The sequence below is a fragment of the Vanellus vanellus genome (assembly GCF_965231255.1).
Source record: "Vanellus vanellus genome assembly, chromosome: 17".
NCBI classification, from domain to species: domain Eukaryota; kingdom Metazoa; phylum Chordata; class Aves; order Charadriiformes; family Charadriidae; genus Vanellus; species Vanellus vanellus.
This window is the reverse complement of record NC_138922.1, coordinates 7,353,385-7,375,895: the sequence shown is the minus strand read 5'-3', so window position 1 is coordinate 7,375,895 and position 22,511 is coordinate 7,353,385. Positions and strand designations below refer to the sequence as shown.

General features: G+C 42.6%; 1 protein-coding gene across 1 annotated transcript in view; it reads left to right on the top strand.

The window, feature by feature from the left end:
* Window positions 1-21,360, top strand: part of LLGL2 (LLGL scribble cell polarity complex component 2) — a 34,070-nt gene extending 12,710 nt beyond the window's left edge. Inside the window, exons 3-26 of the mRNA XM_082492368.1 lie at window positions 1,090-1,187; window positions 2,193-2,274; window positions 3,541-3,656; window positions 4,268-4,426; window positions 5,216-5,378; window positions 5,560-5,692; window positions 6,478-6,532; window positions 6,724-6,878; window positions 10,205-10,422; window positions 10,924-10,991; window positions 11,991-12,144; window positions 12,255-12,359; window positions 12,649-12,941; window positions 13,200-13,350; window positions 13,679-13,829; window positions 14,518-14,634; window positions 15,150-15,316; window positions 16,063-16,327; window positions 17,036-17,189; window positions 18,659-18,696; window positions 19,192-19,239; window positions 19,781-19,823; window positions 20,546-20,607; window positions 20,991-21,360. Of these exons, the coding sequence (XP_082348494.1) occupies window positions 1,090-1,187; window positions 2,193-2,274; window positions 3,541-3,656; window positions 4,268-4,426; window positions 5,216-5,378; window positions 5,560-5,692; window positions 6,478-6,532; window positions 6,724-6,878; window positions 10,205-10,422; window positions 10,924-10,991; window positions 11,991-12,144; window positions 12,255-12,359; window positions 12,649-12,941; window positions 13,200-13,350; window positions 13,679-13,829; window positions 14,518-14,634; window positions 15,150-15,316; window positions 16,063-16,327; window positions 17,036-17,189; window positions 18,659-18,696; window positions 19,192-19,239; window positions 19,781-19,823; window positions 20,546-20,607; window positions 20,991-20,998 (3,003 nt within the window). The 3' untranslated portion in view covers window positions 20,999-21,360. The remainder of the gene's footprint in view (window positions 1-1,089; window positions 1,188-2,192; window positions 2,275-3,540; window positions 3,657-4,267; window positions 4,427-5,215; window positions 5,379-5,559; window positions 5,693-6,477; window positions 6,533-6,723; window positions 6,879-10,204; window positions 10,423-10,923; window positions 10,992-11,990; window positions 12,145-12,254; window positions 12,360-12,648; window positions 12,942-13,199; window positions 13,351-13,678; window positions 13,830-14,517; window positions 14,635-15,149; window positions 15,317-16,062; window positions 16,328-17,035; window positions 17,190-18,658; window positions 18,697-19,191; window positions 19,240-19,780; window positions 19,824-20,545; window positions 20,608-20,990) is intronic.
* Window positions 21,361-22,511: the final 1,151 nt, after the last annotated feature.

Here is a 22,511-nt window from a genome sequence, read left to right as displayed (position 1 = left end):
TGTGTTACAAATTCCTATTCTGTAGTCAACCAGCTTGCCTTAGAAAAATATATTTTCCAGAAGCTGGGACTGTAAGGATAACAATGTTTTCCAGGAAATAGCCCTATTAATCTTTGGGCACACAAATCCCTCTTTACATGGCTATATGTTGTTGAACACTCATGCATACTTGTTTTATCTAAACAGTGATAATAGCCGAACATTAGCACTTCTAAAAACTTGACTGAGCTATTTTACAAGCAGCTTGGTTGCATCCTGTAATATTATCCCCTAGTGGGTAAATGCATTGCCTATGCTAAGAGTGGTGTGTACAACATGCTCCAAATCTTCCTCTTGGTGCAGTGTAAATTGTACTTTAGGGAAGCCACTAAGGCCAAGCAATATACTGCTTTCTATGATAGTGACGACATCTTTTTGTTACCAAATGGCTTTGAATTAGTCTGAGGTGGCCTGGCAGGCTCCTGCTCTTGTTAAATTCCAGTGTTCCTTGCGCTACCTCCGGAAAATGGATTTCAGTTACATTAGTTTCCCTGACTGCCTCATAGGAAATCTGTTTAGTTTTCTTGATGAGCACTGATGTTCACTCAATAGTTTTTCACAGCTGTGCACCAGTTCTTGATGTCGATCAACAAGAGGAGGTCAGGAAGGCTGACCTGTGTGGAATGTGGTAGATAAAGCTGACCTTACAATACATAGTATTTGTGTCAGACTTTGAAATTGTGCTGAGCGGTTGGTTTACAGAAGTAAAGTTGATGTGGAGTGATGGAGTGTATTGTGGTGACTGAGCAGGCTGTGCTTATGCAGAGTTATTTATAATCTTAACATAAAGAGCTGCTTGGGTTACTGTTTTCAGAATATTTCTTTCATTTCTGTTACACTTCTGCAGAGCCAGGGGTTCTTGGAATAGATTCATCCTTAGGCTGTTGTTCAGCAAATCTAACCTGTGTTTGAACACTTTTCAACAGAAAAAGCTGCCATTAAGTGCTGTATTTCCAACTGCCATGCCATATTTGACTTCTGGTTTTTATCTGTATACAACAATGGCCATGAAACATGCTGTTGATCATGATTTTTCTTTCTCTTTACCAGACTGTGGAACATGGATTTCCTCATCAACCCAGTGCACTGGGCTATAGCCCATTTCTCCGCCTTATGGCCATTGGGACACGATCGGGAGCTATCAAACTGTATTCTTTTGAACAACTTTGGCTAGATTTCTCTGACTGCATCACAGTGTGCAACTTTGAAGACATTGTAAAAAGTTAGACTAGGTATAAATTTGCGAGCAAGGGTTACTGAACATTGGAACAGTTTGCCTAGGTTTGAAGTGATTTCCATCTGATCAGAGGGGGATTATCTTGCTAAGAGCTGACCTGTAGCTGAAACAGAAGCTGAGCTGATGCAGATACTAGACAAGACTCTTTGCTCTTGCTATGCAGAAGGTCAGACTAGATATGGCCTAAGTTTAGCAATCCTTCATGTTGTAAATTCCAGGGTTGTTTAAATATTTGGGGCAGGGTTCCTCTTTTTTTTTTTTTTTTTTTTTTTTTAAAGCAATTCTATTTGAACGTTAAAACTGAAGTCAGAAATACTGTCAGCTTCCTGAGTTTTTGACCACCCGGGCACTAAAGACCTAAACATTGATGGTGGTGACTTTTTTCTGATAATGATGTCCAGTCCGATTTTTGTGTATAGGGGAGGCACTGAGGTGATTCCCATGGTACAGTACCAGTTAGGCAAGCTGTAAAACAGGCATATCACTCAGCCTGGAAAGGAAAAGTTGGTGCGCACTCTGCCTGCTTAATCATTCATTCCTGGTGGTGTTTGTGTTCAGAGGCTGGACTCCACATACAGGCGGTAGCCATCTGTCTCTTGGTTACAAATTAGTTAAGCAGGGTTGTAGTGTCTGGGAAACCACTAAACATCTCTGAGAAAAAACAGGGTCCAGGCACCTCTTCTGCATATGCTCAAAGGATGAAGTGAACTTCCATGTTCTCTTGTAGTGTGTGTAACCTGCCACAAACATATAAAATCCAAGTAGATTTGCATTGGTTCTTTTCAGTCCAGATCACTAACAGTAAAACATGGTTTCAAACTAATCTCTTTTCATCTTGCTTGCTAGCAAGCTTCTTACCAATTAATTGTAGCCGTGGGTCATCTTAAATATTGTAGATCCTCAACAAACTCTTCAGATATGGTGCTCCTGGGGTGGAGTTCATGGGTTTACACGAAGAAAACAATACTGTAATGCAGATTCACTTTATACCTGATCAGGTAAGTGTATTTTCAGTCCCTCTGCGACTTATGTAGACCTCTCTTAAACAGGTGTTGAGTTTGTTTCAGACAACTGGGCTCCTATTACCAAGTATATTCAAATGCTGCTTGGTCGCGAATGCTTATCCCAGTGTATTTTGTGCTCTCAGCAGCACTTGTTGCTGTGGAGATGCTCGGTAAAGCTTTAGAGTAGCTTTATTGTCCGTAACTGTTAGTCATTTATCTCAAGTAACATATTGGGAATGGCAATAAGGCCAGAATAGTTCAGGCAGTCTGCTGAAGATGAGAGAACTTCCTTTTTCTTTCGCAGCCCCTATTCTTTCAGTAGGACTGGGTGGTCTTTTTTCTGCAGAACAGATAGAACAGTAGCTGCTGCTGAACTGATTTAATTATTTTCAGGAGTTCAAAACAGTACTGCTAACCTCGCCTGCTGTTAAGCTTGTTGCCTTTGTGTTTTGGGGTATTGAATCTTGCTCCTGGGGATTGCTGAACAGTTATTGCCACAAACTGAAAATAGGAAGGCAGAATTTTCCAAATGTCTGGTGGCTGTCTAGCCACTTTCCCTTCCCTTGACTAGTAGACTGGTGTCTTGGCCACATACTTTGTTGCTTGATGCCCCCAGTACAGCATGAGTGGCCTCTTTATGAGAGGGATTTAATTCTTGAGGCAGTTTTGGGTGTCTGTTTGCTTAACTAATGGTATAAGCTGAAACTCCCGTGGGGAGTGTTGCACCAGGTGTGGCTTCAGCAGGTAAAATGCTTCAATTTGAACATAGAGCCAGCAGGGCAGGGCTCATAAAAGGACTCTGACACAACCCTCCAGAATGAGGTTGGACATGAAGAATGCAAGGAGTGTGGTGTAGTAGACTGTATCAGCCCCACCCAAAGCTGGGGTGTGTTTCAGCAAACCATGCTGATCGAGAAGGTGGTGAGCTAACAGCCTGCAGCTGCCTGGCTGAGCTTTACAGTATGATCGTTTTCAAAAGCCTAAATCCTTGTCATCCCCCTCAGTGATGACCTGTGCCTTTGTCCTATATAAGAGGGCTTTCAGCCTTTAGGCTACTTCTTGTCTCCCCCCAGCCCTCAAATCCCTCGCTGTTAGCTAACAGCTTTGCTGCAGTATATACCCACTGCTATAAAGAACTGCGGCTGGCCCCTCAGTCCATTTTTAGCAGAGAATTATGAAGAGCAGCATCTTCGTTGCTAGATTTATGGTGTTATATTTATTATTGTGATTCTGAAAAAAACATATTTTGTGGTTTTTCAGTGCCAGCTGGTGACATTGCTAGATGATAACAGCTTGCATCTCTGGACCCTGAAGCAGCACAGTGGAGCATCTGAGCTGCGGGAGGAGCACCGCTTCACGTTGAAAGGGCCACCTGGGTAATCAGCAAGGGTGTTTTTGAGCTAGTTTGGGGATAAGCAAGTAAGAAAATTCTGCTATTGTTCTAGCTAGAGCTTGTCTGGCTCTTACAGACTCTCTCTCGTGAATCCATTAGAGGGGCATCCATGGAAACCAAATGGGTGTTGGCTAGGGCCCAGGAGGCCACATTTTAAGAGTGTTGTACCAATGTAAAGGATGACATCCTTTTTTAATATTGTGCATCCACTTCTGTGTGTACAGGAGCTGTAAATTTTAAGGTTAAGTAAATCTAAGCATCCCTTAAATCAGAGTTTAAAATACTGCTGTGGTTTTAGTTTCACTTGATCTTGCCAGTTTGGGGTGAGCTATTTTTAGCTCCTTTGGGGAGACTTAATAAGAGAGGCTTCTGTAAAAAAGCATCTGGGTCTTTGTCCATGCACTTGTCAAAAGTCTTTTGACATAATTTATCTTAAAGCTAGTGTTTTCCTCCTTCAAAAAAATCATGCCTGGCTCCAAAATTGTGCCTATAAAACAAATGACGCTGTAAATATCCCTGTTGAGTTGTTAGTTCTCTCAGGTTCAGTAATGATAGTCTCTTGCATGCAGTTAACAAGTCTCTTTGCATCCCCAGGTCTCCACCAAGTGCCACGCAGGTAACAGCTGTCCTTTCCCATTCCTCACGGGAAGTCCTGTATCTTGGCACGGAGAGTGGCAACATCTTTGTAGTGGAGCTTCCATCATTCAGAGTTCTAGAGGACAGGACCATAACCTCTGAGGCTGTGCTGCAGCGGTGAGTGAGCAAACAGGCACTGCTGTGTAGAGGTGGAATCCCATTAGCAGACATATCCTTTGTTAAAATGTCACCCTAGATTATGTACTGGGGCCTCACTGTTGTGTTAAGCATTGTCCAAATCTGTGTGACTCCTGTGAAAGTAACTTTTGATACTGGTGTGTGCTAAGTAATGGTTTCTGTCCTGGTCAACCCAGTAGTGTCACCGTGGAGGCATGTAGGCAGAACTATACAGGAGACACGGAGTAAATCTGCAAAGCTTGTGCTCTGTCCCTTGTGTTTACCTTTGCAAAAATTGTTATGCTTAGCTGTAATTAGCCATTTTTTTTTTTTTTGACTGTTGGCAGAAATACTGCTGCTGCTTTGTCCAAATGATGATTTTGTTACTCTGGAGATTCAAGTGCTGCTGAAAACTGTCCAACTTCATGTAGTTGTTGCTTCCTACTGATGTTTCCATGTTACTTTTATTCTGTAAGGGTCACAAGAGAACAGGGCGGGTGATTCAGACTGTCTTTACACTCCTGGGATCCAGTCCTGGAATTCATTGTAAACCTTGGGTTTTCCCTGAAGAAAATGGGACCGGATGCATGTTCATGTGGCAGTCCTGGTGTGATGTCTTACATAAGATTTTTCTGCTGCTTGAAGGATTTGTGGAAATATCATACTTATTCCATCTGCTTGAACTTTTTGTTGCTTAATTTCTCATTCTTATGCCTTAAACTGTTATTACAGTCATGTTAGGTTGTACCTGGAATAAACTTTTCTTGGTTTTCTCTTCTGCTTCTGTAGGGTACCAGAAGATTATTGTAACAGGCGATCATGTGAATTGGTGGAAGCCCTTCGGGAACATCCTAAGAACCCTGACCAGATCCTGATTGGATACAGCAGGGGTTTGATTGTCCTCTGGGACCTGCAGAATAACAAAGCGACACACCATTTCCTGGGCAGCCAGGTATTAATTCAATCCAAAGTCAGTTCCCCAGGGGAGGAAGGGCTCTCTCCTCTCAGGGCACTCTGAAGACAAGTAGGTGCAGGGAGAGCCTGACAAAGCTTCTCTTTTAGTAAGAACACATTGTTTTTTTGGGGGGTTAACAGCTCTCTGGAGAGCAGTCATTGTATGTCTTTCTCTTCAGCAACTGGAGAACCTCTACTGGCAGAGGGATGGCAGTAAATTCATTAGTTGTCACTATGATGGAAGTTACACCCAGTGGCCAGTATCCAGTGACAACAGGCAGCCTGAGCCTCTGGAAAACCTTGTGCCTTATGGTCAGTAAGTGAGGTTTAATGGTTGCATATTAATCTAAATGCAAACTCATTTTGAACTTGTCTGGGACATCTAAGTTGCGTTCTCCCCAGTGTTTAATTCTAATGGCAAAATGCAGAGTGGCCTTTTGAATGGGTCATGAGCCTAGACTAAGGGATTTCAAACCCTTTTTTTTTTTTCTTGGATTTTAAATGCCTTTACAATGTTGAGGTCTGTCCTGAACATGGAGAGTAAATGAGTCGAAGAAAGTAGTGTCCCTTATGAAGAAAGGTGTTGGTGATTCAGCTCTTTGTTTTAGTTCAAGTGTCCTCTTCAGCAGGAGTTGCTTGGATCTTCTGTAATTACTAGTGAGCTAAATGTACTTTTTGTCAACCTGAGCAGTGATGAAATGATGCCTCTCAAACCAATCAAATGGGGATGACCTCATCTTTTAAGCATATGGAAGCTTCTAAAGCTCTATCACCTTTACATTAGTTTCAGGAATGCCTGTGTTTTTAACAATCCTTTCTAATTAATCAACTTCTACAATAGCACTTCCACTCCCTGTTAGCCGTCAGCAACATGGTTCAAAACTAGGCCTTGTTTTGCTGAGGAGTACTGTGGTCAGTGTGTCCCAGAGGACTTGTTGTCTGATGGGGCTTGGTCTGGGGAGGTGGTGGTGGTGCCTACTAACTCAGGTGGCTCCCCTTGACTTGGAGGCTGAGATGACCTAGGTGAAGCAGAATAAAGAACTTCTTAATGCAAAGATGCACTTCTTAAATTATGGCAAATGACTCTGTTCTCTTAGGTCCTTTTCCTTGCAAGGCCATCTCCAAGATCTATTGGCAGACAACAAAAAATGGGTAAGTTTGTGGTGTAGCCCTTCACTCACCTGTTTAAAGGCATTTAAAGGGTGCAGTGTGCAATACTGTAAGAGCCCTTTAGAGTAACATTATAAGAATTTTTTGTCGAAGTTTGATTTGCCTCATGTCTTTGAAATTTTGCTTACTCTTCACTTCAGCATACACCACTCTAATTCTGTCTTTCTCTTAAGGCTTCCTTACATTATATTCCAAGGAGGGATGCCCCGGGCTAGCTATGGTGACCGGCACAGTATCTCTGTTGTCCATGGCAGTCAGCAAACAGCCTTTGACTTCACATCACGGGTGATAGACTTCTTTATAATCTTCAGTTCAGAGCCTACTGCAGGTATGTGATGAAAGGGCATTACTGAGGAATTAGGATAGCTGTGTACGCATGTGGAAATCTGCCTGGTATAAATAACATATGAAATGTGATAAGGAGGTCAGTTGTTTGGGGTTTTTCTGAGACTTTAACAGAGAATTATAGAATCATTTAGGTTGGAAAAGACCCTTAAGGTTGAGTCCAACCATAAAAGAGATCTGTCATTTAAAAGTCAAGTATGCTGGTATAAAGAATGGGCTGGTTACAAATGCCATACGTTCCTCAAAAAAAATAAGCTACTCTGTTAATGAGAAAAAATCATGAAAGGCTCACGTCTGTGTAAGCTGGACATAACCGGGTCATGAAATGAGGATCTGAATATTGCTGTTTGGAAATAGCACTTCAAAGGAGTCAATAATTAAAACCAGAATTTACTCCCACTGAGACACTGTTTCTTTTAATTACTACCTGGATTTATGACTAGGGCTCTGGGTAATAAATCAGCAAAGGGTGACATAGAACCAAGGATCAGTATATAGAGAACTTAATTTACTTACTGCTGGTAAACATGAACATAAAAAGTTTTAAAACTGAATAGTACTCATTCCACAGCTTGCTTGTCAGATTCTTGCTTCTGTTGAAGAGCTTTGTTGCCTTTACTTCCACAGTAGCTGTGATATTCTTTCCTTTCATGGAATTGTAAAGGATTTTCCCCAAGAACTCTTTGTCTAATGCTGGTGTAGTTCTTGCTTCTGGTATAAAATGCTATTTCAAGGTCAACAAATGTGCAGTAATGGAAGTTGCATCACACAAAACTCACAGAAGCCTACATGCTTTTTAGGAGCTTGTACGCAAATCTTCTCAGGCTTTCTAATTTCAGGTTTGCCTAGTAGACTAGTTTCTAAACCTATTTGTCTTGCGTACTGCCAGGGGTGGTGGTGACAGCTCCCAGCTACACACTGTGCAGGCATGGGCATTCAAATATGTAGATGCAGGTTGGCTCCCTCTGGCCTATTGTACAAAGCAGAGCACAGATCCAGGGGAAGACCATCTTGGGAAAGCAGGCATAAAGAAACAGCTTTTGGATTCCTCCCCGCCTCTCTCCCCAGACCTTAACAGACCCTCTCAAGTCACTGAAAAATCAGTAAAGAAATAGGCAGAATGTCACCAAGATGAAGTGCCTGTATATGTTTGTTATTATAGATTTTCCCTACACAACACTGCCTTTTATAAGCATCTTCCAAATGTGCAGAACCTTCAAGCTTAACAATACCATTAAACTTGAGATACTGTTTAGCTTTTATCATTAAAGAAACTAGACTCTCTTACTTTCTACGAAGTTGTCAGAGCTGAGATTCTAGATGATGGAACAAAAGTCTTAAAAACCTCAGATTTCTTTCATCTTTAGGTAAGAGATTAACTACTTAAATTTCAATTCCTGGATATGATTAGAAGTCCTTTACGATGAAGTAACTGAACTTAACAGGCTTTATATTTATACCTCCCAAAGATTGAATTAACTAGTTAACATGACTTCTAGTGGGTGCAGACAGGAGCTGCTACAGGAAGCTGAAGCTGTTGCACTTAGATGAGGAAGTTTTTTTACAATAAAATGAGGTTTCTGTGGTTGACAAGCTTCCTTGTGGCTGATTGCCTAAGCTTAGTGTATCTACGTAGCTTGCCTTGTTTGCCCTTAAGCAGTCTTCCCTGCAATGGCAATACGAAGGTATTAATTGTATACCAAAGCCACTTAATTTAATAAGCACAAAGCTTATGCATTGCAGCATGGTGGTAGCTGGTGACTTTCCACTACCCTGAATATGCTGTGGAAACAATTTTTAAAAGGCTAGCCCTTCCTGTTTTTTTTTTTTTTTTTTTTTTTTTAAATTAGCAGGTGGGTGAGTGTGTGGCAGTCATGACAAATTCTAGTATGCTTGTTACTTCAGCAGCTTAAAATAGATTCTTGCCATAAACAATGAGCTCAGATGTGTGCCTTTGCAGGGAAAAAATTGTTAAAACAGAGTATATTTGGTTATTGTTGGCAGCAACAGTCAGAGTGCAGGGCTGATCATGCATAATGTAATACTGGTATGATATTATTTGTTCTATTCAGAAGTCCTGTAGGCAACTACAAATGATGGCACATAAAAAAACAAAGTAAAACTAAAGTTTTACAAAGTAACCCCTTTTTTTTTTTCATGAAGAAACTGAACAGATTAGTTGTGTGTTATGGCAGTGACTAGTCAGAGGTGAAACTTAGGGTGTCTAACTAGAGTGGTGCCAAGTACTAATTACTTGAAATTAATTTTGCTGAGTGAACAGCGTTAGTATGTGCTTGCTTATAGATGTGCCTTCTTGCAAGTATATTCCAGGTAATCAAACAACTAAAGAAGGGAATTAAATGTACAGGTTAGCAGGGAAGGTCAGTGAAAAGCTGCTCGTTTGCTTATGGCTCACTGTTTATCACCCCCACACACACACACACACACATTACGGCTATGCTTTCACTTAGATTTCTGTAGCTGTGTTATTGGTGTGAACTGATTCGTGGTTTTAGTTTTACCCACCAGTTGCTATTGTGGCTGTCTCATGAACGTTATTGCAATAATATCCTTGTAGACTAAATTTTCCCTTTAATTCTAGTTATATTGAAAAATCTTAAATTATTGATTGTGTCAGGTGTCATCTGTAAAGTTACATTAACAGATTTCTTTTGTTTGAAATCTTGTCTAATATAAATATGAATATTAAATGTTGTACACAGTCTTTAAAAAAGAAAGTCCAGAGGATGTGTCACAACATATGAGAAGCAGGGAAAATGAAAAGAGCTGAATTGTAAATACTTGTCAGTTCAAGCAGAGAAGCATTCTGCAGAACCCAAGGCATTACTGTGTTTAAGCAGCTTAGCCTAGATGGACTGTGGTTCTAACACAGTACTAAATGGGTCACTGCTGGGGTGTATGTCTGTCCACCCCATGTTGTTAATTAGCTGTAGGTAAAGTCTTTTGAGTTCTGGCTGTTACAACGGTGAATATGAGCTTGTGTTATTTAGCCGTGTATGTTGTTCAGAATTTTTTTATTCTGCAGTGGAATCTATAAACAGTCACCCTGACAGTCCCAGGAGTGGCGTAAAGAAACATGAATTTGCAGTAGATCTCTTAGTATCTTGAAATCTATTAACATTAGTGCCTCAATAGGCCCAGTTAACACAGAAGCATTTAGAGGTTTTGCCAACGAAAATGTTTGTGTAGAGCTCTGTGATAAGTTTTCAAATAAGCCTTACAGGAAGCTTGTTTCTATTAACCTTGGATAGTCATTTTTGTCAACCTCAATGAATCTTGTTTCTGCAGAGTTTGATGACCCTTCTGCTATGGTGGTGCTGGCAGAAGAAGAGCTGGTAGTTATAGACTTGAAAACTGCAGGCTGGCCAGCAGTCCATCCTCCATACCTGGCTTCTCTCCATTGCTCAGCCATCACCTGCTCGCACCACGTCTCCAACATCCCACTGAAACTGTGGGAGAGGATTATCAGTGCTGGGAGCAAGCAGAACATTCACTACTCAAATATGGTATGGCAGCTTAAATATACATACGTTCCCATGCATTTAAGAACAGCATGACTGCTCAGAATGTGGGTGGTCTGTGCTGCTTGACTGCATGTGGAGGGATGAGTCCCAGCAGACGTCGTCCTGCCTCTTAATAGGGTCGAGAAAGGCTTTTTCCCAGAGCACCACCAATGCAGTTACTCACACTGGGGGATTAAAATGTGATATTTTTTTCAGGCTTTGACAAGCTAGAAGGAAAGTCTGAGTGTTCCCAGCTGTCAGTGGTAACAAACTTCTTGTTTAGAAGCATGAAGCTTTCGGCACAGCTTTTTGAGGAAATGTGTAGAGTATCTTCTAAAAAGCACAGCTGGTGTCAGAACAGGAACATCTAATCCAAACAAAAGCTAACAGCATGGACTGTTTCACTGCCACTTGCACTGAAGTTCATGCTCTCCTGCTGACTGCATATTGTCTTCACACTGTCACTGCCTAGGAAGTCACAGTCTTCCCTTAATGTATTTGTAGCCGTGGCCGATTGATGGTGGCACCAACATAGCTCCAGATCCTCCGCAGAGGGACTTGCTTCTAACAGGGTATGTACTTAACTGATAACAATCAAGGAGCCCTTTCTGGTTTTTGTCCTTCCTTTTGAACTAACTGAGGCTTTCCCATGAGATTCAAGTCTCCTCATCTTGTAGGGAGAAGGCTGCAACTTTGCAATACAACTACTCAAAGCCAGGCTGCTAGCTTTGTAAAGCTAACTGATTCTACTACTTCTGAGCAAACAGGTCGTGATGTCCACAGATAACACATCAGAACGATAAATAAGCCAACTTTATAGGTTATCTATTCCCCCCACAAACATCGGTGTAGAAGTGCAGGCAGTAATCCAGACTGGTTCAAAGGAAGCAATGTAGAAGCGGAGCTTAATCTGGTAGGTTTCGAAGCATTTTTCCCCCGCTACCTTACACTGTTCTGAATCTCAGAAAAGAGGTTAGCTTGGACTCCTGTCTGCTTTGATCAGCCTGAACAGATCAAGCTAAGTGGTGGAAGTAGCTGGCAAGAGACTGTCTCATCACATAAAAATGTACCATTTTCTTTTCAAAGCACTTTTAAGAATTTCAGCGGGCTGTTCTTCAGACTTCAGTCTTAATGCAGCAAGTTGTTAGAAGTCCTTACCCTTATGTAGGAAGAATATTGCTAATTTTCACCTGGAGAACTAAGATTAAAGCTTGATTTCTTTCCCTCCTTCCCAGTAATAGCATTTTTGTCAAGATGAGTTGGTCTTCTATATGCTAAGCTTTTTTCCTTTTCAGTGCTTTTTGGAGTAGTCTGAAATTGTACACTGGTGTCAGATCATCGAGAACAAACTGGATTAAAAAAACAACATAAATCAAGAATAAACTCCACAAAAAAACCCCAACCCCCAAAAATCTTTCTCTTGAAGCTCTAAGATGCCACAGCTCAGGGCTTTGTAAATGGTGTGGTTTAATCTTTGGTTGTGTTTTTTCCCCCTCTGTGTTATCATTCTCCTCTGGGTGATTTGTTGTTCTCCTGTATGATGTGTGTTTCCGTAATCCTTCCCCATACAGGCATGAAGATGGCACTGTGCGGTTTTGGGATGCATCTGGTGTCTGCTTACATCTCCTTTATAAGCTAAGCACAGTGAGAGTGTTTCTCACAGATGCTGATCCCAATGACAATATGAACACTCTGGGTGAGGATGAATGGCCTCCACTTCGCAAGGTAAGATAGCTGTTGCTTGTGGAAGCTTTCTGAAAACCTGAGGAGTTTTGATTCTTGTCCTAGTTAATGCATCTGCAAAGACCAGCCACTATGTATTCTCTCTCTTCTAGGTTGGTACCTTCGACCCTTACAGTGATGATCCTAGACTTGGGATCCAGAAGATCTACCTGTGTAAATACAGTGGATACTTGGCTGTAGCTGGTACAGCAGGACAGGTATTGAAATATAAAGTCGTCATAAACCTTGCTTTTAGTGCAGGTTGTCACAGTGCAAATTGGAGATGTGTTAATGTGTTTGAAATACTAATTTCTATAGTGGTAAATTGATCTAGTTGCTGGAAATGTTTCACAGTTCTCTGCTTTCTCTAATCTGTATTTTAGACTTCATCTAACACCATTTATCAGCCCTGAGAGATGCTATAGTTTTGCAGCTGCTGAGACGGCCTGTGGCTTGGAGGACTGCTTGAACTGTAAAAACTGTAGCGAAGTGTCCTCTTCCTTTCAGGTACTGGTGATGGAACTGAATGATGAAGATGCAGAACATGTTGTGGACCATGCTGAAGCAGATCTCCTGCAGGACCAAGAGGGCTATCGATGGAAAGGCCATGAGAAACTAAAGACTCGAGATGGACCTGTTCGATTTGAAGCTGGTTTTCAGCCATTTGTCCTTGTCCAATGTCAGCCACCGGCTGTGGTCACCTCATTGGCCCTTCACTCTGAATGGAAGCTTGTGGCCTTTGGTACCAGTCATGGTTTTGGGCTTTTTGACCACCAGCAGAAGCGACTGGTCTTTGTCAAGTAAGTGTCTTCTTTCCAGGAGGTCTGTGGTAATTTTCTGCTGAAGGTGGCCTGGAATTGCTAACAAAACAAGTCGTGATAAGTGATTTCTTAAGAACAGTCAGTGCAGCAAGAAGCTGTGCCTCATTGGACTCTATTCCTGGAGATCTTCAAGAATGTATAAGCATGTTCCAACATTTGTGTGTGCCCTGTTCTACTCTTGGGAGCGATTGCCACCCAGTAGACAGTGACCATGTGCCTACTGTCTTCCTCTTTCAGGTGTACCCTGCATCCCAGTGACCAATTGGCCTTAGAAGGCCCACTGTCTCGGGTTAAATCCTTGAAGAAGTCCCTCCGTCAGTCATTCAGGCGGATCAGAAGAAGCCGTGTGTCCAGTAGGAAGCGACGAGGAGGAGGAAATGCCTCAGAGGTGAGGGGCCCACCTTTTTGAGGTCCTGTCTATAGCTTGGAGCATACAAAGTCCTTATTAGACTGCCTAGAGCAGGAGGTGGTCTGCAGTCCTGCTACGGTATCAGTAGCTACTGGTATAAGGGCAAAAATAGCAGCTTCTGATGTTAGATAAAATAGTCACATTTATAGAGAAAATGTACTGTCTGTAGTTAAACATATGATGCAGAATATTCACTAGTATAATGGTGCTTACCCTTTCTGTTGCTGCTGCTCTTTCTATCTCGCTCTCTCTCTCTCTCCCCCCTATGCCTTTGCCTGACTGACCAAATGTCTGCTTGTCTTTGAAGGTGCAAGAAGCAAATGCCAAATTTGACCAAGATGCATTGCAGGAGATGGAACTGGCTCCTGTCCAGCGGAAGATTGAAGCTCGGTCTGCAGAAGACTCTTTCACTGGCTTTGTGCGCACCTTATATTTTGCTGATACCTTCTTGAGAGACAGTGAGTAGAAAAAGCATCTCTCCTTTCTTCCGAATGGGTTTTTCCTCCTTCTGCCAAGGGATGTATTAGGATTTACTGCCAGGAAAAATTGGCACCTCCTGTGTCCTACTTTGTGCTATGCTGAAAAATTAATATAGAACAAGAGCATATGTTGTCATACAGCATTGTTATTTAGCCATTCTGGCTGCTGGCTAATCCAAGGCAAGTAGTAGTTCATCTTTGGATGCAGCCTTTATGTATGGTTTTCAAATGTGCTGGAATGACATCTGACTTTTTTTGTATAAGCTTTTCCCTGTCTTGTTTCTAAAGTTCACCCCTGCTCCAGCAGAGTCTTTTAATTTTGGTGAGGATGGTGGCTGGTTCTGCATCAGAGCCCAAACTGATATTATGCACAAATTTACTCTGCTCATATGTGATATAAATAAATGAAAACTGAATGCAACTATTGTGGTGTCTGATGGAAACAGCACTCTGTTTCCTTTACTCACATGCCATGTCCTTTATCAGGGCGGCTGATGGACACATTGGGAAAAGAAGTGCTTAAGAACCTATAATTTTCTCTCACAAGTTTGCCATAATATAAAGATATTTAGGATGTAAACAGAGAGAATGTGTATAGCTAGTGGAAAGCAGTTATCCAAGGATGTCACAGATGGTGCCTTGCTCATGAGCCTTCTTGTTGCTCCAGGCTCCCGCCACTGCCCGTCCTTGTGGGCAGGCACCAATGGAGGTACAGTCTACGCCTTCTGTTTACGTGTTCCTCCAGCAGAGAGGAGGATGGATGAACCTGTCAGGGCAGAGCAGGGTAAGTATGCCTTGTGAAAGCAAGATCCTAATGGATCTGAGCTATGACTCGTATAACAAAGAATTACATACAGAAGAGGAGGGTAGCTCAATTACTGCTGTTTATCAGTGAGAGTGGAGCAAAATGTAGCAGTGTCTGAGCTAAGCAACGCTCACTGCAGCAACTGAACTGAAGAGTAAGTGAGCTCCAGCACTGCCTGACATGCCTTAGCCTCATTTCCTACTGACTTCAGAAATTTAAATTTGTATCAGCTGTCATTGAGGTTTACCATCAAGCCTCAGTGCATGTACCTTATTCTGACAGCTGGGCTTGCTATCTTTATGTAATAAGTTACTGTTTAACATGAACCAGTTCAGTCCAAGTACCCTTTAACTACTAAATCTTTAGGCAGGGTTTCTATAGCCATGTTGTATAGGTCTCCAGCTTTGGGGGGATGTGAGTGAGGTTCCAACATAGGGTCTCTGACTAGGCTCCTGTTTTTAGTTTTTTTATTTTCCTCTATCTTTCTTGTCTAGCCAAAGAGATTCAGCTGATGCACAGGGCTCCTGTTGTGGGTATACTAGTCTTGGATGGACGCAGCACTCCTCTCCCAGAACCTCTAGAAGTAGCACATGACCTTTCTAAGAGTCCTGATATGCAAGGCAGCCATCAACTGCTGGTGGTTTCTGAAGAGCAATTTAAGGTAAGTACCACTCAGGAGATGCATATGAACTGCACATAAAATCTGCTAAAGCACTGAGCAGTGCTCAGTGGAAAGGTAACTCTTGGGAGTGCTTATTCTGCTGTACCTGAATAACACCCCTGGGGCAGCATTTGTTTGGTGCAGTCCATAAATCATGTGTGTGCTGACAAATGGGGTATTCAGCATAGTGATGCACATGCTGAACATAGAAATTTTATTCCTATATTACATTATGTTCTTTGGCAAGGCTGCTTCCTCTTTTGGGAAAGGGGTTTTGCTGTGGTTAGTACAGAAACAGGAATTGGTAGGCATTTCTATGAAGCAACTAAAAACCCTCTTGTTTTGCACACTAACTGTTCAGCATAGAAGAGAAGACTTAAAGTAGCTTGCTATAGGTTGGCCCTGGCTTTTTAATGCCAAAGAGCACACAGTTAGTGTATACTCGGTTCTCTTCCTGTAATAATTCGTAGCCAAATATGGAGGGGTTTTGAAAGAACAAAGGGAGAAATGCAGTTTGCAGCCCAAAGGGTACAGCTGCTTGATGTCAGAACAGAAACAGATTCTAACACTGACTGTGGCTGATTGCTTCTTGTCCCATGAGCAGGGGGCCAGGTTGACTCAGATTACACCTGTGTGCATTCACTGTGAATGAAAACACTGTTAAAGGAGGGAGCAGCAGATGTCCTGGGGTGCGGCTGCTGCTGTTGTGCAGGAAAGAGATGTCAGTGTCTTGTTTCTATTGACAGGTATTCACATTACCCAAGGTTAGCTCCAAACTGAAGCTCAAGCTGACGGCCCTGGAAGGCTGTAGGGTACGAAAGGTGACGGTTGCAAACTTTGGCAGCTGCAAGACTGACGATTACAGTGAAAATGACCTGGCTGTCCTGACTAACCTGGGAGACATTCAGATCATCTCGCTGCCCTTCCTCAAGTTACAGATCCGCTACCCTTGCATCCGCAAAGAAGATGTGAGCGGTATTGCATCCTGCGTCTTCACCAAATATGGCCAAGGTAAGGTGTGCTTCTCTCAAATCACCTACGTCTGTTGTGTATTTGAGACAATGCAAAAGGGATTATAGATCTTAGTGTTTAAAACTGGCTGTATGTACATGTGAATATTATGTAAATATGTCCATTATATGTTTTTGGCCAGTACCAGTTGCCAACAGGTACTCACATGTGAATTAGTAGCAACAGAAGTGAGTTATTCCGTTATTGTTCATGAACACAGTGATTTTCAGCTAACAGGTTGGATGTGCCCTGTAGGTAGCTTCCATCTGGCTACCCTCTTCTTGTCTGGAGTCAAGAGAATGGCTCTCTAAGCAGCAGGCACTGCATTGAGCCTCCTATACGTGCCTGTGGCTCAACACTCAAATTGCAAAACTGAGATCCAACATCCTATGGCTGCTCAAGGTGGATCACTGCTTTGCAGCTCAGTTTTTACATTTTTCTGTGCTGCTTTTCATAATTGTCAGCACAGGACAATGCAATTACCTCTCAGCATAATCTTAAATTGTCCAGTCTCTAGGCTAACCAATCCTTAGGAAATTGGGAAAATATCTTCCTCTATAATTCATCCTCATTTACATAGGAGGAAATGCAAACCCTTTCTGCCAAATGTAGAGGATGCTTAGATCTGTTCTTTTTTTGGATCACCTCCAGTTCTGGAACTTGGTTCTTGGACTTGAGAATTGCTTATAAATTCCCAATCGTCTGTAGGTTTCTATCTGATCTCACCGTCGGAGTTTGAGAGGTTTTCCCTTTCGACCAAATGGTTAGTGGAGCCCCGGTGCATTGTGGACATGCCAGAAGTTACAAGCAACAATCACGTGCACAAGAAGTCTGGCATGGAGAATACTGCAAGAAAATCCAGGTAAAGTCTGTAAAACTCTTGCACATTGACTGTGTCCGAGTAGTGAGATCTGTTCCTGTGTTGCATCTGATACAAGCAAGTCTGTATTACGAGTTCTTGAAGTCTGTCTTCTTTTCCAAACTGTTTCCAGCAAAGTTTTGTATTTTATAGAGCATGTTGTCTTTACAAAAGAAAACCAAACACAAAACCACCAAAACCACCAAAACCAAAATGCTTTGAAATCTTTGTTAACAACAAATTGGCATGAGGAAATATAACCACCTCCCTGATGGTTTTCCTATTTGCAGTACAGCTGGTGGGTGGGACAAAGTAGTGAAGCATTGGTTTCCCTAAGCTAAATTCATAAACTTTAAGTTCTGGCTTGCTTTACTTGTTCCCTAATGATGTGTCTGACTGACACCTGACTCTTGCATACTTCAGGGGCTGTGTGTTACTGATGAGGCTGAACCGTTGCTCTGTGACAGGAAATCCAGTGTTCCTCCTCAGAACATCAGCAAATAGCAGTAGATCTGACACTCATGGAGATCCTGTCGGAATTTTATTCTAAAAGTTTAGAAATATTCTCTGATGCCTGCAGATTTCTACATCACCAGCATGTGATGAAGTCCTTCCTATGTTCTTGCTCAACAAATCATTTAGTTAGCATAGAATCATAGAATGGTTTAGGTTGGAAAGGACCTTGAAGATCATCGAGTTCCAACCCCCCTGCCGTAGACAGGGACACCTCCCACTAGACCAGGTTGCCCAAGACCATGTCCAGCCTGGCCTTGAACACCATCAGGGATGGGGCCTTAACAACCTCTCTGGGCAACCTCTTCCAGTGCCTTACCACCCTTAAAGTGAAAAACTTCTTCCTAATGTTCAATCTGAACCTGCCCTCTTCTAGTTTAAAGCCATTCCCCCTCGTCCTATCGCTATGTGCCCGAGTAAAAAGTCCTTCCCCAGCTCTCCTGTAGGCCCCCTTAAGGTACTGGAAGGCCGCAATAAGATCTCCCCGGAGCCTTCTCTTCTCCAGGCTGAACAGCCCCAACTCTTTCAGCCTCTCCTCATAGGGGAGGTGCTCCAGCCCTCAAATCATCCTCGTGGCTCTCCTCTGGACACGCTCCAGCATGTCCACGTCCTTCTTCTGTTGGGGACTCTGGAGCTGGAAGCAGTACTGCAGGTGGGGTCTCATGAGAGTGGAGTAGAGGGGCAGAATCACCTCCTTTGACCTGCTGGCCACATTTCTTTTGATGCAGCCCAGGATACGGTTGGCCTTCTGTGCGATTGCACACTTCTGGCTCATGTTGAGCTTCTCGTCAGTCAGCACACCCAGGTCCTTCTACTCGGGGCTGCTCTCCAGCCATTACCCGCACAGCTTGTATTTGTGCTTGGGATTGCCCCAACCCATGCACTAGAGCTTCTTGTAGCTGCCAAGAGTATATATAAATCTTCTGCACCCTTGTTTTCTGCCTCCTTTCCTTTTTTAGGGGTTCAGGAAGGAGTTCGGGTGACTATGGAGAAGATGGTAAGCAAGAAATAATTGTACTAAATGTAGCATGGTGACATGCAAACCCGAAACATATTTCCTATTGTTCCTACAGTTTCTGTGTTTCCTACAGTTCATATTTTCTGCCTAAGAAAAGGAAAAATAAGGAGGGACATGAGGGAAACATTGTGACCTGCCTGGACACAGTAGTTGCTGGCCCTAAAGAAGTTGCATGTGGCAAGATTGCCTTGAAAGGATAGAACGTAGTTCCTGCTGGAAGGAAAAGGCTGTGGGAAGATAAGGTCTGAAATTACAGATGAGATCTTCTGTTAGCCAAACTAGTATTGCTGGAAAATACAGTTCAGTACATGAGAGGCTTTAAGGATTAGTTGTGAAGCATTCAGTAAAGTCAAAAGGTACTTAGCAGGGAAAAAAAAATAAATCCAGTTCTATTGTAGGTTTCCAAAACTGTACATATTTCATGAAAAGGGGAAAATATTGTTAGGTAACAGCTGTTTTCCTACTCTTTTTTAGAAAGGAAGTCTGGGAGGCTGATGGAACATGCCTTACTCAATGATGAAAGTGAGTGAGATGAAGTCTTGCTACTGACAGGGCAGGTGCCTTTCTGGGTGGGAAAAGAAGAAAGCTGCTGGGAATTTTGTGGGTTCCAGCACTCAGTTCCAAGGGAGCTGTAACTACACAAGACTGGTAGAAATACTGGGTTTTCATGAATCAGTAGAAGTGAGAGGTTGGACAGATAGTCATGCCCTCAGGCAGGGGTTGTTCCACATAGCTGCATTCACTGGTGTGATAAGAGAAGGATCTTTACTTTCCAGTAGGACTTGTGTAAAATGACAGCTGGAACAGACTGTTCCTTTGGGGCTCTGGTACACTGGGACTGGCAACATTTCCTCTGGCAAACGACTGCTTCAGTCCTTTATGCCGGCCTCTTCAGTCAAAACTTGGTACTGTTGAAGAGGCAATGATATTATAAGGTCTGACCTCTGTGTTGTGGGAGGCATGTTTTAAAGGCTGTCAGCAGGGAGGTGGAATGTGGCTAGGCTGCTGTCTGAAAGCAGATCTCCACTGGTTTGGCTCACTGCTTTAACCCTCTGCTTTCCAGAAGTCCTGAAGGAGATTCAGAGTACTCTGGAGGGGGGCAGAGGGTGAGTATCAACCAACTTCTATTTCTAATGGGTGGGGCTGGCAAGGGAGGGCATTTCTAGTTGAAAGCAGGGGGATGCCCAACACGATGGCAAGGATCCTTGTGATGAAATCTGGTCATGTATGTGTCCCACAAACTGTCAAAGGGAAATAGAGAGGCAGGTTCTCTATCACGTGTTGTCCCTTGACGTTTTTTATGAATAATGCTTTGTCTCTTTCTCTCCGAAAAGCAGGAGAGATCACATTCCCACATCCCAAAGGAACAGGACTCTGAGTATTCGCATACAGGTTTCTATTTGTGTCAACCCATACTGATCTAAGGGCAGGCCACATGGGCTCAGTTGGTCGAGGATGGGACTCTGGAGTTTTAATCCTGGCTTGACACTGTCACTTGGACGTGTTCAGTATCTCTGCTCCCATTCTGTCTATACAGTAGAGCTAAGCTACCACCATGGGTGCGGGGCTTTACCTTGTCTCCCTAGAATACTGATGTTCAGGTAACAGGGGCTACGGAAGTGTAGACAAAGGACTACTGTTGGCAACGGATGCAGGAAGCTTGGTGGGATTGGTAACTGCTGGTGTGTAAGGATAAGTGACTGCCTGACATGCTCTGCTCTGCGCACTTCCTCTGGACACTACCTAATCCTGGTCTTCTGTCAGCAGCTGGGAGTGGATGGGATGATACTGTATTGCAATAATGAATCTTTTTCTTGTGTCATTGCAGGAGCTATGCAGAAAGAAATTTGGCAAGAAGTCCATTAGGACATGGACTAAGTAATGGAGGAGGTAGGTGAGGCTAAGAATATTTCAGGGCTAGTGAAGCAGCCAAAGGAAGCAGAAAGTAGAATGAAGTTTGCTTATAAAATTCAGTTTATTTAAATGGTTTGTGATAGTGCAAAACCCTGGTCTGAATTTTCAGGGTGAGAATCTGCTGGCTGTGTGATGTACTAGCACTGTTCAGCACCTTGTGTGACGTGAGTGAATATGCTGCATCAGTTTTAAAGGAAGAGATAAAAATCCTTTGAAGGCTCCTGCCTGACTCTTAACCTTACCATAAAGCAAGCTGGAGAGGTAGCCAGAGCTCATAGCAATAATCTGTTGAGTATATCAACTCATTAGCTTTCAACTTCTGTTTTCTAAAATGACTTTTGCATTCTTTTATCCCAAAGCAGATTGACCAGAATTCATCAAGGACTTTCTGGCATTGGATTGAGTGCCATAACACTACTGATTGGGCAAACCGTCCCTGGGGAGAGGGCACCACTGCTCCCTGCATCGCAGGCTAATGAGCTGCAACTTGCATGCATATGCATGCATGCCTCTGCCTCCCCTTTTAGTGCCTCATTAGAGACATCTCCTCTTGGAGCCCGCCTTGCATTAGGACAGAAGTGGATCGCCAGGTCTGATGCACCATAAGCCTCTGAATACATCTAACTTTTAAATGTTTGCACATTTCTCTTTTCTACTGGGCTGGGTTTTAAATTATAAATGTTACTGCCTTGGTGCAGGATTTTAATAAACGCACACTGTTACCTCCAACTGGTTTAAAATTATTTTTTGTACAATTTTTTAAAATCGTATGGGTATTTCAGTTTTAACGGAAACATTTTAGAAATTTACTTTTTAAAAAAAGCATTAAATAATATATGCTAGATTCCTGTCACTGCTGTATGTGGTATCTGAATGAGTAATTTTGGGGTTGGTTTGTTACGGTACTGTTAACTGGCTTTATGGATTTGGGTAGAATCTATTTTTGTAGCCATTCAAATCAGAGGAAAACTAATTGAACTTGATTTTTGTTTCAACACTACGTTGCTCTTATTTTGGAAATAAAACTCTGAATTCCCTTTTGTGATCCTTGTCTGCTCTCATATCTATTCTTTCCATCAGCTGCTTCTTTCACATTGGCAACAAGCTCATGCCCGCTTACCCCTTGAAGATGGTGGAGCTGTCCCTCTCTGAGGTGTAGAGGCAAAGAGCATTCCTGGAGATTAAGTGGCCTCATTAAGCAAGGTGGTGGTTTGGAGAAGACAAATGTGGCAAGCAAGTTGATTGTATCACTGTTCTGCAGTTCATACATAGTGTTGCCAGAAAAGGGCACTGGTTTAGATTATAGTCCATGGATGGTCATCTGCTAGCTGGTCCTGAAATAACTTGGGTGATAACACACTGAAGGGAGAAACAGTTGATCTGGAATGCTGCTGTACTAGTCAGCCAATGGATTTTAGTTTGAAACTGGTGAAAGACTGCATAGAGCAGTTCGTTACTCTTTAAACTTTTTGATTCTTTTGTACCTGACTTAACACCACTTTCTTCTTTTCCAGCTAAGACAAAGAACAGAGTATTCTTCTATTTCTCTCTTGTAACTTGCTTGTAGCACTATGAGAGTCGGTGAGAAAGAACTAAATCCTCTCTGACTGGGTACTGAGCTGTCATCTTTGACATGCTTTGGAAAACCTCTCCTTTGAAGCCCTCAGGAAGTCTTTATCTTCCTGAGCAGGGCCAGGGGATCCTTTCTTTCCTGGAGTTACTAGGGTGGGCACTTTCTATTCTGCAGGAGAACATGGTTGCAGAGTTGCTGTTGTTCAGGTGATGTTTCAGGCCCCCTTCCTTCTAGAAGTATTAGTATCTCCTTTGAGACCTGATTTATTGCTAATGAGGTTTTAGAAAGCTGCCTCTCCTACTCAGTG